This window comes from Macrobrachium rosenbergii, chromosome 51 (genome assembly GCF_040412425.1).
Source record: "Macrobrachium rosenbergii isolate ZJJX-2024 chromosome 51, ASM4041242v1, whole genome shotgun sequence".
In the NCBI taxonomy this organism is placed as follows: Eukaryota; Metazoa; Arthropoda; class Malacostraca; order Decapoda; family Palaemonidae; genus Macrobrachium; species Macrobrachium rosenbergii.
In genome coordinates this window covers 46,490,231-46,507,058 of record NC_089791.1, presented here as the reverse complement: position 1 = coordinate 46,507,058, position 16,828 = coordinate 46,490,231, and the positions used below count along the sequence as shown (strand labels likewise).

General features: G+C 38.0%; 1 protein-coding gene across 2 annotated transcripts; it reads right to left on the bottom strand.

Annotated features, from left to right (window-relative positions):
• Window positions 1-1,809: 1,809 nt before the first annotated feature.
• Window positions 1,810-13,355, bottom strand: LOC136833371 (serine-rich adhesin for platelets-like). 2 transcript variants are annotated; one of them, XM_067095419.1, is made up of 7 exons: window positions 12,478-13,088; window positions 8,898-9,065; window positions 7,170-7,278; window positions 6,220-6,321; window positions 5,497-5,560; window positions 4,790-4,852; window positions 1,810-3,373 (listed from the first exon to the last, which is right to left on the bottom strand). In XM_067095419.1, exons 1-7 carry the CDS (start codon window positions 12,668-12,670, stop codon window positions 2,885-2,887), a joined length of 1,188 nt encoding a protein of 395 aa, XP_066951520.1. In that variant the 5' UTR covers window positions 12,671-13,088; the 3' UTR covers window positions 1,810-2,884. The 2 variants fall into 2 exon arrangements, with proteins under 2 accessions (XP_066951520.1, XP_066951522.1); XM_067095421.1 differs by lacking the exon at window positions 8,898-9,065 and having other exon boundaries at window positions 12,478-13,355.
• Window positions 13,356-16,828: the final 3,473 nt, after the last annotated feature.

The window sequence follows — 16,828 nt, the reverse complement described above, 5'->3', positions numbered from 1 at the left end:
CTAGACTCAATCTCAGAGTTATGACAGTGTTAATTTTACAATTAAAATAGAATATTCCTTATAGTTCTCAGAATGTCTGCGCGTTCATTTGTATTTGAAAGGTGAGCCTGTCTCTCTCAAAGTACCTAATGAAGAGCGGGACCTGAGAAAAAAGAAAGGAACAGTGAAAAGTATGATATCAATTTCATGTAACAAATTGTTGTTAGTATACGGGTAAAATTAAGGACGTTTTCTCAAAGCCCGATCGAGTATAGAAAATGGAGAAGAACTATGTCAAGGGATGACCTCGCTATAAATGCGCTTTCGCGCCAACCTCAAACCATTAACTATCTCAATGGCAATAAATTGACGATAATTATTTTAATTACTTAACGATTCAGGTAGTAACATTTATAGGCTGAGTTAGAAGTATCATTTTACTTCAATACCACTACTTGCGATAATGACTTGGAGTTTTTATGCTCACTCTCAAATCTCCTTAATAGCCTATGCTTAATACATAAATCATACTAAACTAGGGTAAACAGATTTAATTTTACCAAGATATTTATCGTCTTTTATGTTTTAACATTCACTAGCATGGGGATGGTGCTAAACAGCACTCGCTGGAGTGGTTGCGATATTTAAGCAAAAATTTCCTAAAGTGCCAAATGACTCATACTTTAAAATGACTGATTTTCATGGCGAAAGTTCCTTAAAATTTTAACTTTTGAGATATTAAATTGCTTTATAACACAGGCGGCAAGTACCAGAAACTGGAGTACGTTACCTAATTAGCTCAAAGATCATGGCCGTTTTTATCATCAAAGCCTATGGATATATATCGGTAAAATTAGGCTTTGATGATAAAACAGCCATGGTCTCTGAGCTAGTTGGGTGATGTAGCCTACATTCATCTCATTTGGTCTAAGAGATTAGGCTAACGCTGCACTTGAATGTGAAACAATAAGAACTTGAAATTCTTATGAATCAAAATCAAAGCTGACCATTCATGGGAACTAGTTTGTTAGTTTCAAGGTCCTTTTCATTAGTAGGCTACCTTAGAGTAATTCAGATTTTCATAAACATCTCGGATGCGAAGATATGTTGCTATATCTACTTACGATTGATCGTTATTATTGTCACGCAATTTTTCTGTTTTCATTTTTATCGAATTCACTTGCAATTGTTGAATTTAGCTGCAATTGTTATTGTTACATAAGCTGGCCTCATGCAAGAGCAGGCTTTTGCTCATGTTACTAATCCAAAGGTATTCTTGGAAACCGTTCAGTTCTTATTTAAGACGTGGGAATTAATTTTGACAAATGTGGGAAGTAATTTTGACAAATTTTCTATTAATTTCATCCTATTTAAGCACAAGATTAATATAGTTCTGGCGAAGATTATCTTTAAAGGAGTTAACCTACAATCAAACCTAAATTTTTCACTTGGTAGAATTCTGTTAGGATGGCATATATACCAATACACTCTTACTGAACTAGTTCTGTTACCCTTACAGGGGATAAGAGAAAAGAACCGAGAAAAAAAGTTTATGAAGCAGCATTATATTTAAACCAGATCGTTCACAGTTTCATTCTTAAACCGGCAGGACCATTACTTCATACGGGACATTTCATCATAGCTTAGCTAATGAATGAATTATTTATTGTAAGTTGGTATTTACTACTAAAAGGAATTCGTTTGATATACAGAATGGGTTGATAATCAGAGTAAAATAAGTCAATAACACGAAACCTCCGGGTTTACTATTGAAGACCGTTGGCCGAATTTAAGTTACCTTAAACGACTTAGGAAATTGAAAAACAAGTGTAATCCATACCTGACAAAAATTAATTTTAATATTCCAGTTTCCTCTATTCTTTTACATTCTCAGTTAATTTTGGAAACATATACAGGCTCCTTTCGAAACCCTGGCTTCTGGTTTCATCCTATTCAATTTTATTTACTAAAGAACGTACGCAAACACTTATTTCAATAAACACAAACTTAAAGACAGGTCGAAATGGCCCCACTCTGGCCTCTTTCAGCGACCTAGAGTCACTCTCAATTTTGATATTTGTGCTTATCATGAAGGGTACTGTGTATTTAGTTTCCTGAAATCCCAAACATGCATTGAAAGGAAGGGCGTGACTGTACACGAAATGAGCTGAAAACAAATGTGGGTCGTACTATTGCATGGTTCTAAGGTCTTCGCACACACTGCTAAGAGATCCCTCCAGCATGTCACGAATGGAACACAGGAGTGTTGTCTTGTTAAATTAACCCAGCCATGTAGTGGCCAGGGTTTTGCTCCTCCTAGGGCAGCCCGTAAACCAGTCACTTCCATGGCAGTTTAGAAAAGCTAGGCTGCTTAAGCCATAATTTTGCGCTGCAAAAAATTTTCAGGTTAAACAGAGACCCAACTGCCCATGCTTGCCCCCATGAAGGTAAATGCACTGAGCCTAATGGTGAAAAGGACCCGCTTTGCTAGCTAGTGCTTTCCTTGGTGAAAACAAGAGAGTTAAGCTCTGGACAGTACGGATTGCAGTTTCGACGGGACTGTTCCACTAGGGTACAAATTATCACTGTTCTACTGTTAAATGCTACTATCTTGAAAATTCATTAATATAAAAAAAAAAAATTAAAGCTTGGTATGGAGTAAAGTAGACATGTATTTGTTTTTCAGCTTTCTTCACAAACCTCAAAATAATGTAATTAATATATAAAAATTTAGTGCAGATTTGAATGCACACTTGCAAGAATAATAAAAACTAGACATTGGAAGGAAACTAACGCAATTTCATATGTTCTGGGTTATGTACAATTCACCATTCAGTAAAACTAAACTCTTATTGCTATCTATATATAGTGATATACGAAAACTGTTTACATCAATGTACCATAACTATAATGAAGTACATTCTTGTTCTACACTGCTGGATGCTATCGGGTGCTCGTCCGAGCTTTCTCGGCTATTGTCTGTGCATGTACCAGACACGGAGCACCCATCAGCATATTCGGTAGAAGAGGGATTGCTATTTTCACGCGCTGAAAGTCCCTTTGGTAGACAAAGATCACACCTTTCATGTTGACAACTGCTGATTACAGCAGCGTTTGGAGTCTCGTTGCTCATGTCATCACCTGAAGAAGTCAGAGAGGTAGAAACAACTATCTGCATATCCTGAGATGCATTTGTGGTCTGGTGGACCTCAACTAATGGATTATCTGCATTTTCTGTGACTCCACTGCTGGTACTGATACTGGTGCTTTCTGTCCCAGCTGATGTTATGCTGCCACTTCCAGCTCTGGCATTGCTTGATCTTGTTTGCGAATATTGATACTGGAAATTTGTGCTTGAAGTTCCAGCTCTTGGCTCGTCACTGAAATCGGATAACTGAAAAGAAATTTTGAGCCTACACGTAAAATTTATCTCATGATATTGCCTTAAAATAAAGGAGTCATATTCACCCCCTAGTACGTTTAGACGGCAAAAGTATCACGCACACCACGGGGTGACAGACCCAGTGTTCAATATAGCCAAAGTACCAACTTTAACGTTAATCTGCCTTAACACAAGAGATGGTATTCCCTTTCCATTCACCAGAAATAATGTCTTTGTCACTAGGAATTTGTGTCAATGTGCAGCTGAGGGCTTTTCCGTATTTTTAAGATGTTCTGTTTCTCCTTTGTATTCTAACATCAGCACTGTTACTTTTACGACTGGACATTATATCAGCGAAGCTGAGCAATGTTGTATTTCCTCAGTACTTGTCATCCAAGAAAAAAGTTAACTTACTGGAATACTTAGAATCTAATTCAAATGTAATTCAATGTTAAGAGCAACAGAGGCCCAAAGAGATTGAACAGACCATGCTCATCACACTCACTCTAACTTTCCCGGTGTAACAGTATGTGTCCCCCTGTCCGAAATTCCCCCCGCAGGAAATATGGCCCAGGATATATTTCCTCTGCGGGAATTTCGTCCCAAGATAATGTTCCCCCCTCTGGGCCAAGATTCCCCCAACCCCACTACTGTTATGAAAGTATGCCTATGGCGGCGACGAGTAGCAACGGCAGCCTGCCACACAGGATAATTATCATTACGACTAAGCTACCTCTTGGGGGTCATTATCTTTGTTATTTACAGTCTTTTGTTTATGTTTATACGGAAATCACCAACGGGCTTGTGCTAAGCACGCCGCAAAGGTGGATATATGTAGGGGAGAAGAAATGCCCCAGAGGGGGAAAAATATCCTCGGTCCAAAATTCCCCCCAGGGGAAGGGCAACCTGGGCTGTTATTCCCGGGGGGAAATCAATCCTAGGCTAATTTTCCCGGGGGGAATTTCAGTCAGGGGGGAATAATTTCCTGCTACACCGGGAATCCAAATCTGGCCATCAGGCAGGTGCAGTGCGTACGTAAGAACACTAGACATAAACTGGTATATTCAATATATGATGTGTTGGTCAGAACTTATACCTATGCCATAGTCAGCAGCCGGAATAATCATCGTAGCATAACAATGATATTGACAACCAATGGTAATTAAGACTAAGTTACCATGAGCGTTTGTATTACTATTCATTTTATTTCCTCTTCCCAGTTTAATATAGATTTAGTTACTTGAAGTTAAATTCTCTGATTTTTCCCAATATCTGCTTACAGACTTTCAATATTGACCACTACAGGTTTTAAGAATAGGAATTTCAGCTAATGTGATTATGCTATAGTAGGAGTAGTAAGAACAAAACTTACAATTCCCGAGTTGAGGAGTTAGGTTAGTACTACGAAAAGTGGAAAATAATACGTACTTGACTTGCATAATGATTTCGGACTGTGTACGCTGGTGTTTTCTCTTGCGAAGCTTCTTGGTCCTGAAATCAAAGCACATCATGTCAGCTGGTCAGGACTAAAATGCATTTTACGTCTTACAAATTATCATGTTTAACTCATGGTTTATCTCTACTCTAGAATCTAGAACCTTAATCTGTATACCGTAATTTCTACAATAGTTGTTTGACAAATAGAAATACTACGTGGTCAAATATTTCTGACAAATAATACTTTTTATTTGCGAAATGTTGTCACGTCAAGCCAACACTGTAGTAAACAGGGGGGAAAATCACTGGAACTAACAGCAAAATACGAAAGTCACGACTAAATTGAACTTATGGTAAATTCTGTTTAGTGTGCTATTACCATTAAGGTATGAAAAAATCGAGTCAAAAAGCTTAACGAGTTTTCATATAACTTTAATCCAGTAAACTAGGCTCAAGTACTGTATAAGTGAATTTATTCTCTAACAAGTTCTTGTTTCTCTTTATTTTCCTGTGTGACACACAGCGTTTCCAGGCATTTTCCACCAAGTCGTTCGGGTGAATTGACGGTAAGTGATGAAAGATAAAAGTTTTAAATAGTAGTTTTTCAAAATTACTAGCAAATCAGAGTTAGAACAATTGAGTGAAAATCTTATCTCAAACCTAAGAGAAACGGGACTGAAAACAAAATCCACACGTACCCGAGATCCTCCAGACTTCTTGCACAGACTGCAACACCACGGTCCATCCTGATTCCACGAGCGGCTGAAAACAAGAATTGTTCTTAGCTCTTGATCTCTAATTTCAAATGTTAATGTACAAAGGATGTATAACGTACAATTTGTGTTATACAGTTATCCATTATGAAGAAGAATGTATTTACACTATATGTCTATATATTCGAATTTATTTTTTATAGTTATTCGAAAGTATTGAGGTACAGAGGATGTATAACGTACAATGTGTGCTATACAGTTATCCATTATGAAGAATGTATTTACACTATACGTCTATATATTCGAATTTATTTTTTATAGTTATTCGAAAGTATTACTCGATCTATGCAAATGTTGCTGTACATTAAGAAGTAAGCTAAATCTATACATCTGTATTGTACATTAAGAAGTAAGCTAAATCTATACATCTGTATTGTACATTAAGAAGTAAGCTAAATCTATACATCTGTATTGTATAGTTATTTATTGAGCATTAAACATAATTGCAAATATCGTATACATTTTGTACTGCATAGTTTTCCGTTAACAACTAGAACATAATTACACAAACTGTTTAAATTTCGTGATGTACAGTTGTCCAAGAATTGAACATTTTTACACTACTAGTAGTTTTGTATAACCTGCAGTATAGCTATCCATTTAGAAAGAAGAAAATGCAAATGCGTAGTTCAAAAATATAGTACTTACGCTCTGTACAGGTGTACCAGGATCACAAGAAATGAAACCAGGAAGACTATCCCAAAGCCGGCAAGTGTGAACTTGTACGCCCAGCTGTCATCGATCACTGTGCTGAAAGGTATGTTTCGTCGCATTAATTTGCTCATTTTTCGAGTCTTCATTTGAACAGAAGAAAAGCCGGTGCTACTACGGTATGATATCTACCGAGCTATTCGCGACCTACCAAGAAAATGGGATGCTACCTACCATACCTACCAAACAACCCAATCAAGATCTATTGCAATTACTTCCTCAAACTCTATACTAAACTATTTGATCTCCCAGGGGCTAGTACTAAGCACGGCGAAACGGTAACTCACCTACACTGTTTCGCCGTGTGCGGTACTAGTCCCTGAGTCGTCAAATGTAGAAAATGGATGGTTGATATCATACTACAGTATAGTAGCACCGGAAAAGCCTACTCTTGAGTTTCTTACGTGTATAAAAAAAAAAAAACTAACTGGACTACAGCAGAGCAATATGCGGGACTGATGGCCTACTTTAGTTCAGCATACGTTTGAAGGGAAGGTCCAGGTTCGCCAGAAATGTAATAGGGCATTTCATGTTGAGAGTTTACTAGGATTTTGGTAGTACCATCAGGGATTTTACATATTTTGCTGATTATGTAAAATCAGCAGATACTGTCAATATAAAGATAAATCTATCTTCGGGAATTTAAAGCAAAATCGAAAATATATATTGTGTTAAGATTACTGTGTTAAGATTTAAGACAACAGATTCAAATAAAAAACCTCTGCAATTCAGAAGATTTCGAAAGTAAATATAACGTATTTGATTGCCATTCTCACAGGGGAAGGTAGGTGTTGCTGCAAATTAGAAGCATGTTTAGTTCGCACTAAATTCCCATTGCATTCTATAGTACCTGATAACTGTTTAAAGGGCAAAGACAATCAACTAACCAAATGCCGTCGTAATTTTCGCCAGCTGGACAATGGCAGTAGTGGTCTACCCAGCATTCGCCCGGGGGATCACAGGCCTTGCTATCATTGCATGACGATCCAAGCTGTCCTGCAAAAAAAAAAAAAAAAAAATTAAAATCATTAGAAAACATAAGGCTTACTTTTACAATCTATTGTTTAGCTGTTCTTAGAACCATGTTCGAATAGATTCTCCTTTGATATCCTTTAATATTTGAGGTAAAAACTTGGGTAAAAAGAATTTACTGTATTTGAAATTTAACATTCATAAAAATATTGCGATAAAGGTTGATCGGTACGACCAATTAGCTCTGCCTAGAGTCATGACGCGGGAAAGTGTTGTACCTAAATTAATGTTATTTTTATGTAAAAACTAGTCCTTAGTAGAAATTGCAACAAGCCTTAGAGATTTGTTGCAGAGAACATTGTGAAAAGCGAGAGTAAGAGTATTAAGCAGAGCAACTATGACCCTTACTGAGTACCCAGTCATTCCACCAAGATCCGTGCGTTGGCATTCCATTTTCATTGATCTTCCGAGAGAATTTTTCAGGCTTTCTGGCAACTTGCTATGGTACAACAATGCTAAGAATCTAGACAATGAGTAAGACTACTGGTATATTGAAAATTTAGTATTATCTGAAACGAAAATTTAGTATTGTCTAAAACTACGTCGTGACAAACATATCAAGGCTTAAAATAAACTACGGAATAGCAAAATGACACGTTACAGTGGTTATGGCAGCTGTTTAGACAGTAGTTAGTTTTATCTGGAAAAGAAATGTGTCACCATATGGGGTAACAAACTAATTTTCCTACGGAACTGGTCACTTTGAGAGAGTGAAAGAAATATCATAAGAAACAGATAAAACATTAACTAAAAGCAATGTCATAAGAGGCATGACACTAAAAATCATGACAGTGTCTCGTAGGAAACGGCTACTTCGAAAGGATCAACTGAAAGGAGTTCGTCGTAGAGAACTGCTACTTGGAGGAGGGAACCTAGGAGGAGTTTGTCATAGAAAACATGCTACTTCGGGAAGAGTGGTTGAAAAGAATTTGCTATAGGAAATAGGCCACTTTGAGAGGAGTGACAAAGGAATTTGCTGAGTATATAGTTCACCGAATGAATGAAAAGTATGCCATAAGATACAGGTCATTCGAACACATCGCAGAAAACGGATCACATGAAAATGAGTCATTAAATGATTCTGTGGCTGGAAATGGGTCACTGAAAGGAGCGGGCTTAACAGACCGACTTGAAAGGCGCGGCGCCTTAACAGACCGACTTGAAAGGAGCGGCGCCTTAACAGACCGACTTGAAAGGAGCGGCGCCTTAACAGACCGACTTGAAAGGCGCGGCCTTAACAGACCGACTTGAAAGGCGCGGCCTTAACAGACCGACTTGAAAGGCGCGGCCTTAACAGACCGACTTGAAAGGCGCGGCCTTAACAGACCGACTTGAAAGGAGCGGCCTTAACAGACCGACTTGAAAGGCGCGGCCTTAACAGACCGACTTGAAAGGAGCGGCCTAAACAGACCGACTTGAAAGGAGCGGCCTAAACAGACCGACTTGAAAGGAGTTAAAACAGCGGCCTTGAAAGGGAGTGCCTAAACAGACCGACTTAAACAGACTGACTTGAAAGGAGTGACCTAAACAGACTGACTTGAAAGGAGTGACCTAAACAGACTGACATGAAAGGAGTGACCTACCACATTCACCACAGTTGAAGACATTCCTTGAAGTCCAGGCAGAAGACTCGCGATGGTATACCCAGCAGAGTGGAGGTTGGCACGTGCACTGGTTATCGACGCAGGTCAAATTTTCCTCTAGATCGGTACAGTCTTTCTCGGTATCGCAAGGCAGATCAGGGAGGGTTACTGGAACAGTACAGTAGAGAATTCGGTGAGATTGCAATAAACTATAGAAAAGCTGATAAAGTGTAAAATTCTTTTGGCAATGCAGTAATACCTGCAATGTATTATATAAACTTCTGAAAGACATATAATCTACTGTATAAGGTATTAAAAGATAAATTCGGTATAAAATGCTGTAAGACATAGCATGCAGAGATGCTGTATCTCCTACAGCCGTCAGATCAAACGAGTTGTACACAACACTGCAAGACATAATATGCCGACCTCTCCCTGCCGGATCTCATCAGGTGTTTATATCTTGTTTCTGACCAACGCTGATATCTGGACCTTTCTTCTAACTTGATCTCTCTCTCTCTCTCTCTCTCTCTCTCTCACGCACGCACACACACACACACACACACACACTGTTCGGATAATAATTAAGCACAAATAAAGGTACATTCATTCATTGACACTTATAGCATGTTAAATATAAAATTCCAAAGGCCTATTCACAACAAAATCACTAAAGGTCAATGACCACTCAATTTTATTACTTTTGCTACTATAGTGGCTGGTGCCCATTTGCATATCAGCGTCTCTACAGTCTAATAATTATCAAGTTAGTTTCAATATATGAACCAAGAAAAAACGTAGCTTACCTTTGATTTACATATTTAAGCTTTTATACAAGTAATCCTATCAATCGCACCAGTAGCCTGGTTAGGGCGTGGTTATTGTAACAAAGCTTGTTTAGGCGAAGTTAAAAAATATGAAAAAATGTAAAACAATGTACACTAAAAAATAGGATATAATAATTTCAAGTGATCTAGAACATTTAAAATCTACTAAGTAAAAAATTTTGCATTTTAATTTTCAAATACTGAAATTTCAAATTTCCAATGCATGTAGTAAAAAGAAATAGATAAAACGCCACCTCTAATAATTTTATCATTGTCAAAAGTTTTTGCCCCAGTGTCGAAGAAAACACGCCCGGTCAAGTGTTGTTTGATAAAAGACAATTAAGAAAACCAGGTCGATTAAGAAATGCAACATTAAATCCTCGTTGTGTTAAATTAAACCTTTTGATGCACCAGTATCTAACTCCATGTAACTGTTGAATTATTGTTTTGACTAGTAGGTTTTTTAATCATTAAAACGTACAGTCGATTTTAAAACTATTACGGGGTGTTGGTACACTTAACAGCAACCATCGGCATTGAAAAACAGCAGCCGTTTCTTATTCAAGATTACAGAGTAAGGGAATACTACTGACTTAAAATTAACAGACTTTATGACCTTTCAGTAATTGGCTCTTACGGTGCTCTCCGTTCAAGTACAATGCCTGAAGCGCAAAATTCATCGGTAATTTTCTACAAAATATTGATCATGCTAGTGTTAACAAAGCATCGAAATCTTGAGTCACCTTTTAGGCAATAAGGAAAATCCAGGTGATAAGGTTTATTTGAAAATTAAGACTCACAACCGACGTTTTAACGTTAACAGTGGGTACAATTTTCCTGGATCATTTTTCTGAAAAGCTGCTAGCAATTGACTTATGCATAATACAACATTAACCAACTTTTGAAGACGCACATTGCGAGAATTATGATGAAGTTCATCAAAGACATGATACTATGTTCTAGCCAAAATGTTGACCCATATCGAGGAGCCATGTTATCCGAAACAACAGACAAAGCATCTGAAAAGCCACTTGTTTGCGATGATGCAGAGATCCACTTCAACTTCGTCAGATAAAGTAGATTAAGAGAAAATTGGGTTGGGGAATTTAAGAAACAAATTAAGTAGTTATCAGGGAACTTAAGATGGTCGATGACAATGACCATAAAAACAGGAAAACATTCTGCGAAAGTTCGAATTCTGCGAAAGTTCGAATTCTGCGAAAGTTCGAATTCTGCGAAAGTTCGAATTCTGCGAAAGTTCGAATTCTGCGAAAGTTCGAATTCTGCGAAAGTTCGAATTCTGCGAAAGTTCGAATTCTGCGAAAGTTCGAATTCTGCGAAAGTTCGAATTCTGCGATTACCATAAAAAATTATAAATTTCAATGCTCTTTGAAAATTGCTAACAACTTTTAAAATCTCAACTATTTTTGAATGAATCTTCGATAATACATTTTTATACGGGTCTTTAGCTGTACGATGGTAGAACGCCTTTGGCTAGGATAGCTGAGCAAGTAATGATTGATGGAACAATAACCTTACGTTGATATTTTTTGAAGGAATAAAAACCTTAATAATTTGATACTTTTTTTTTACTTCATATCCAACAAAGCATGAAATTACCATCAGATGAATATTGATGTAATTTGAAAGAAATCGAGCAGCGGGATCTTAGACCTATGTCAGTCAATCATGTCGTACTTTTCAAGTGGTAGGTGTATTTTCTGTTCAAGGTGCTCGTCCTTTTTCACAATGCCTTTCACGTTAAGGACTTCGCGTGGAAGGAGAATGTAAAGTGAAACTGCCTAGCTCTGAGACTGTTCAATAACGAAGACATATCGCAATCATACAGGAAAAAAAAAGCTTGAATACATTTCCACCTCTGTTGAACATGACGTTAAATATGTTTTAATCTGCTGATTAGAGAGATTAGATTAGAGATTCGTGCCGTGACCACATCCGTGCTTTGTGACATTACAGGCATTGCATTGTGACATCAATGATGACATACGGGGAAATACAAATATTGCCATTTGGCAACATCAAAATATCGTTAAAAATTACATCCATTCCTTAACGAACGCTAATGACAGACTAGTGCTTACGTACAATGAGGAAAACATGGTTGATAAGCGTTATGAGGAAATGCGCCGTACGCTTTTGAGTGATGATAATTAGGACGCAGGATAACAGAATGAAAATGTCCTCCTTAGAGATTTAAGAAATACTTAAGCTCATACGTCACGGTTGTAGCTCATATGATGTATTATTTATTCAAATGGACCTCCTAGAATAGAACTGAATAAAGTCTTGAAAGGGGGATGACTCTTTACGTGTACTTTGAATGATGTTTTAAATATGGAAGAACAGTAATGCTGATGGTGTTAGTCTTTCAATGGATTTTGTAATTCAGTTTATTAATAACGGGAAAAAATCAAATGGACGAAACTCGCTCATAACTGCACAATGAAAAGAACATAGCAAAGTATTAGATTAAGGATGTGGCCATTCCTCAGTTTAAAATAATTCCATTCACTGATTCTTAAAATTTTGTTGACTGGTCCTCGATTTTAAAGTCAACTTTTACTCAATCTCATGTTTTACCCGTACGTATATCGTCCCCACTGGATAACCGCTCTGAAACTGTTGGTAGGTTTTAAGAAAGACATGGAGAACAGACAGACTTGAGAATGGTTAGTACAACACTTATCCCCATTAGCAAGTTCAGTGCTTAACAAACCACATTCAAAACTTACCACCCACTGTGGACGAAGAATCATTCCTTGGTTTGTCACTGTCCTTTATAGAAGAGACATTTAGGCCTAACTGAATAATAAATGCCAATGGAACGGCAGGTTTATCAAGTGTCTGATATATCGATTCTTTGCCTTTGACATACTTTGTCAGGACAGAGGAAAGCACGGCAAGTGTGACGAAAGACACCTTCATATTTCGGCTTTTTCTCTTGCGATCTGTCCCGATTTTCCTGTTTCAGACAATCTCATCGTAAACTGAGTGCGGATTTACTGAAAAGAGCGCCACATTGCTCTTTTTTCTTAAAACGGGGTAGCAAAACTATCACTCATGCTCCGACACCGTCTATGCTAGCGCTAATCAACATGGCGGTGGTTTGGTACTGGACTGTGAAGATAACTTGAATCCTCCTATCCAAAAACACTAGTTTTCTGCTGAACGCAATGTCCCGCTTCACTTTTATGTTGAAAGTTTCCTCCAGGAAAAGGCAGCGATAAATTCCAGAGGGATTTTTTTTTAATCTTCGAAGGTAATAGAACCTAAACTTCTGTGAAATGTAGACAGACTGCCTTCTGCTATGACTGTTCCCCGAGAACAAGATAACAGTTAAGATACGGGGGACAGGAGGTCCCTTGGGGATGTCGTGATAATGGGGGTGGAGAGGGGAGGCGGGGAGGGAAAGGTTCATTGGGTAAGTCACTCTAGAAGTTGCGTTATGACTTTTTGACATTTTGTCAGCAACATTCAAAATACAATTACTTTGGCATCACGATCTTTTAAATTTCTAAATAAATCGCTTCGGTAATGGAGCAAATTAAATGTAAACACGTTGGTTAATGATATTTCAGTACCGCCTGCCAACCCTAATAACTGATAAGATACGGACGATAAGTAACAAGACTGATACCATAACGCTTGTCTTTTACCTAATGACAACGCTCTTTTCCACGGAACCGTGAAAAATATTAGAAAACTGGTGGAATATGTATATCATAAATGACCTTTCCGCATGAATGAGTAGGCCTAATTTACACAGAACCTTGAAATCGAAGAGACAACAATGAACCTAAAATCAAAATTTTTCGGCTCCACGTACAGAATTCCTTTGGATATAATGGTTGGTGCTAAGTTACAGCCCCTGCACAGAATTCAGAAGCGTTAACAGGAATAAACTGAGACAGCGTTAGTAAGAGAAAAGTTACGGAATACATGGAAACATGACCAGTCAAGTTAACATGTATGGCGAAATTTAGTGATAATAGAGGAGGAGAAGAGAGTTGTTAGTGGGGGGCGTTGGAGGTGTCACACAGGTGAAGCAAGAAAGGTAGACAGGTGGACAGGCTGTGTGAGTAAGACTGGAAAAGTTTTCTATGTCCATGCTGAGCTAACTCCCCTTTAGGGAAGTGAAATGTACACGCTGGATGCATATGAAAAGCAAAAAGTTGAAGCGAGAGCATAACAATTAACATGAGGTGAAGGGATGGATCCGCGTCTCATGAGATGGAGGGGGTAAAATGAAATATATATCCATTTATGATACAAGTAACCCATAAATATCGGGTACAATTTACACTGGAAATAGCTTACAGTCAAAGGGATCTGGTCTTAGGTCGTTTTAGGATGGATATGCAGCACTGACTTCTAAACGGAATAAAAGTAGTTTTCTGCCGCAGTGGGGCCGGTCGTATATTCCCGTGATGTATACAGTATTAAACCAGCCTAATTTTTTTGCCATACCCCTAGATTGAGTTAGGTTAGGTTAGGTTAGGTTAGGTAGGGTTAGGTTAAATGTAATTAGTTCAGCTCAATAGCTGTAACTGGTTGTGGAAAACGTAATGAGATTATTTTCAAGAATATTCTATGGTTAGTTTTGTCAGGGAAAGGTCCCGGGCTGGTGCAATACTCGGTACATCTCGGGAAAATACGGGCCGGTCAAGCTGTGTGCTTAGATAAACTGCAATTTAACAGTTCAGCGATTTATAAAAGAGAATTAAAGTCTGACAGCTGCCAAGAAACTTGCTGACAAAGAGAATCTTTCAGGTGACAAAATCAGTGTATTATGTCCCTTCAGTATTGAGTTACTGTTCCTTAGAAGTTCGAAAAATAAGAGTGATTCATGGTAGATATAAGAAGTCTTGAGTAGCAGCCGTTGGACCAGCTGGGAATAACGGCTGCACTTATTACTACAACCATACGGCAAAGGCGAAGAAACGGATAGTTTGAACGAGTGGTTCCATATGGTAAAAAACGAGTTACTCTAAAAGAGCTAATACAAATCGCATGAAGTACCATTAGATCAGGGTTACCGGTACCGAATCATTTACAGCACTTCCAAAGAAAATTAATTAGTTCTCTTTTGCCTTATCTGTAGTTCATTCTGAAGTGCTTTGTGCGCTCTACAGTTAATTGTTTATCGGTCTTTCACATTTAAGAATAACTCAGTTCCCAGGACATTCTTTTTGCAATGACCACCTGACAGATTTTCGTGATTTAATGTCGCAACAACTACGGTCATTGCCACAGAATACCAATAGATCTTTATCGTAACGCGCTATCATGCGGTGTTTACCATAAAACAAAGCACCATTTACGTAGAATTTGTCCTTTCTCATTTTTAAGTTCTTCCTCATAAGTGATACGCATCTTAGCTGCAAGTGTTTTATATTCTTTCTCCGATCATTTGTCGCTTTTCTTAACAGTCTAGATAATCCCTCTTTCCATATTCTGCTTAGTGTTGTGGCACATTTCCCATCAGCATTCCGTTTCTGGAAAATTATGCAAATTTGCAAGTGTTTGATAACAAGTGGGGTTTCCCCCCTCCAAGTATGCCCTTGTTTATAAAAACTGGTTCAGTCTCCGAATATTAAATGGCATGTATTAATTCCTCGAGTCCTACAGAGTTTTTGATTCATCATCGAATTTACTACATCATCATCATCATCATCATCATGGGAAAATATAACGAAAATCTGTGGTAACTAATTAGAATATCAACTAAATTCAGAATAAAAAATCAAAATGCAGGAAAAACGATATTATGAAATATATTAAAAACAATCTAAATGTTATACTGTCTTAAGTAATCAGAACGAAGACCCCAGAGTATTAATGTCGGCGCACCGAGTTTTCTATACAGCGCTACTTTCAAGGCCACCGAAACATACTCGGCGGTTCGGTAGGAATCAAGCATGAAACTTTAACAATGCCCGGTAGTGGATGTCCATATCGCTGCCAGACCCACGGTTATATAATTTAAATCTTTATTTTTATTTTAATAAATAAAATAAATTCAGAGGCTGACATGTTTGATGTTTGAGGAGGATGATCAAAATGCAGCCGATAGCCGTTTGAGATGTGAGGGCGACAGAAAAGTGCGACATGAAAAAGTACAAATTTCACAGTTTTCTTTCACAGAAAACTAAAAGTGAACCAGTTAGACGACCAGTCAGGTCGCACAAAACTGAGTAAAACTCCAACATGCTTGGTATGTTTGTTCAAACATCGCTCTTTCAAACGATGCTCACGAAACGTCATGCAACATGACATTTCATATTGCAGCAGAGCACTGAAAAGCCTATTGTATGATGAAGGAGTGTACAAGAAAAAGCTCAAGACCATCATCGAACTCTGATAAAAACACCTGTTGGTTCATTGTCGTAAATACAAAGACAGCTGCGTATATTGCATTTGACATGATTTTTTTATACAACGTGCGCGATATACAACCACTCCTACTCTTATCTGAAATTGGTACTAAAATTAGTGATGTTTTTATCTTAATAACAAAATACTCATGCCAAAAACCCTGAATAAAACGTCCTGTTTTAAGAACTGAGGAGAGAAAGCTGGAGAATATTACATAAAACTGGTGTATGTAGCAGCAACACGAGCTGCTGACTGACTGATCTGACGTCGCTCCAGCCTCTAAGCCTTTCGTTGGGCGAGTCGGTGATAAACTCGCCAGGCCCGAGTTCGACTGATGATGAGTTGTTCACGCCTATAAACTAGTCCCTGGCAACCAATAGCCACGTAAAATAAGTTATCTTCGGCCATTGTTAATCACATCACATACAAGCTCTTTGATCACCTCATGATACATTTCTAAATCCCCGGAGATAATCATCTAATAAAAGGGTTATGCAGACGGCAACACCTTCAGGATGATAAAACTATATCTGGGTCCTTTGGAACATCACAGATCATGCTTCAACCTCACGCCTATAAACTAGCCGTAGACTAACCAAATGAACAGAGGCTTGCAAATACAGTGCACAGAATCCCAAAGGTAAAGACTGCAGCAACAGAATGCTCTGGAAATGCTCATGGGCTTTAGCACAAAGGCTATGGTATTGT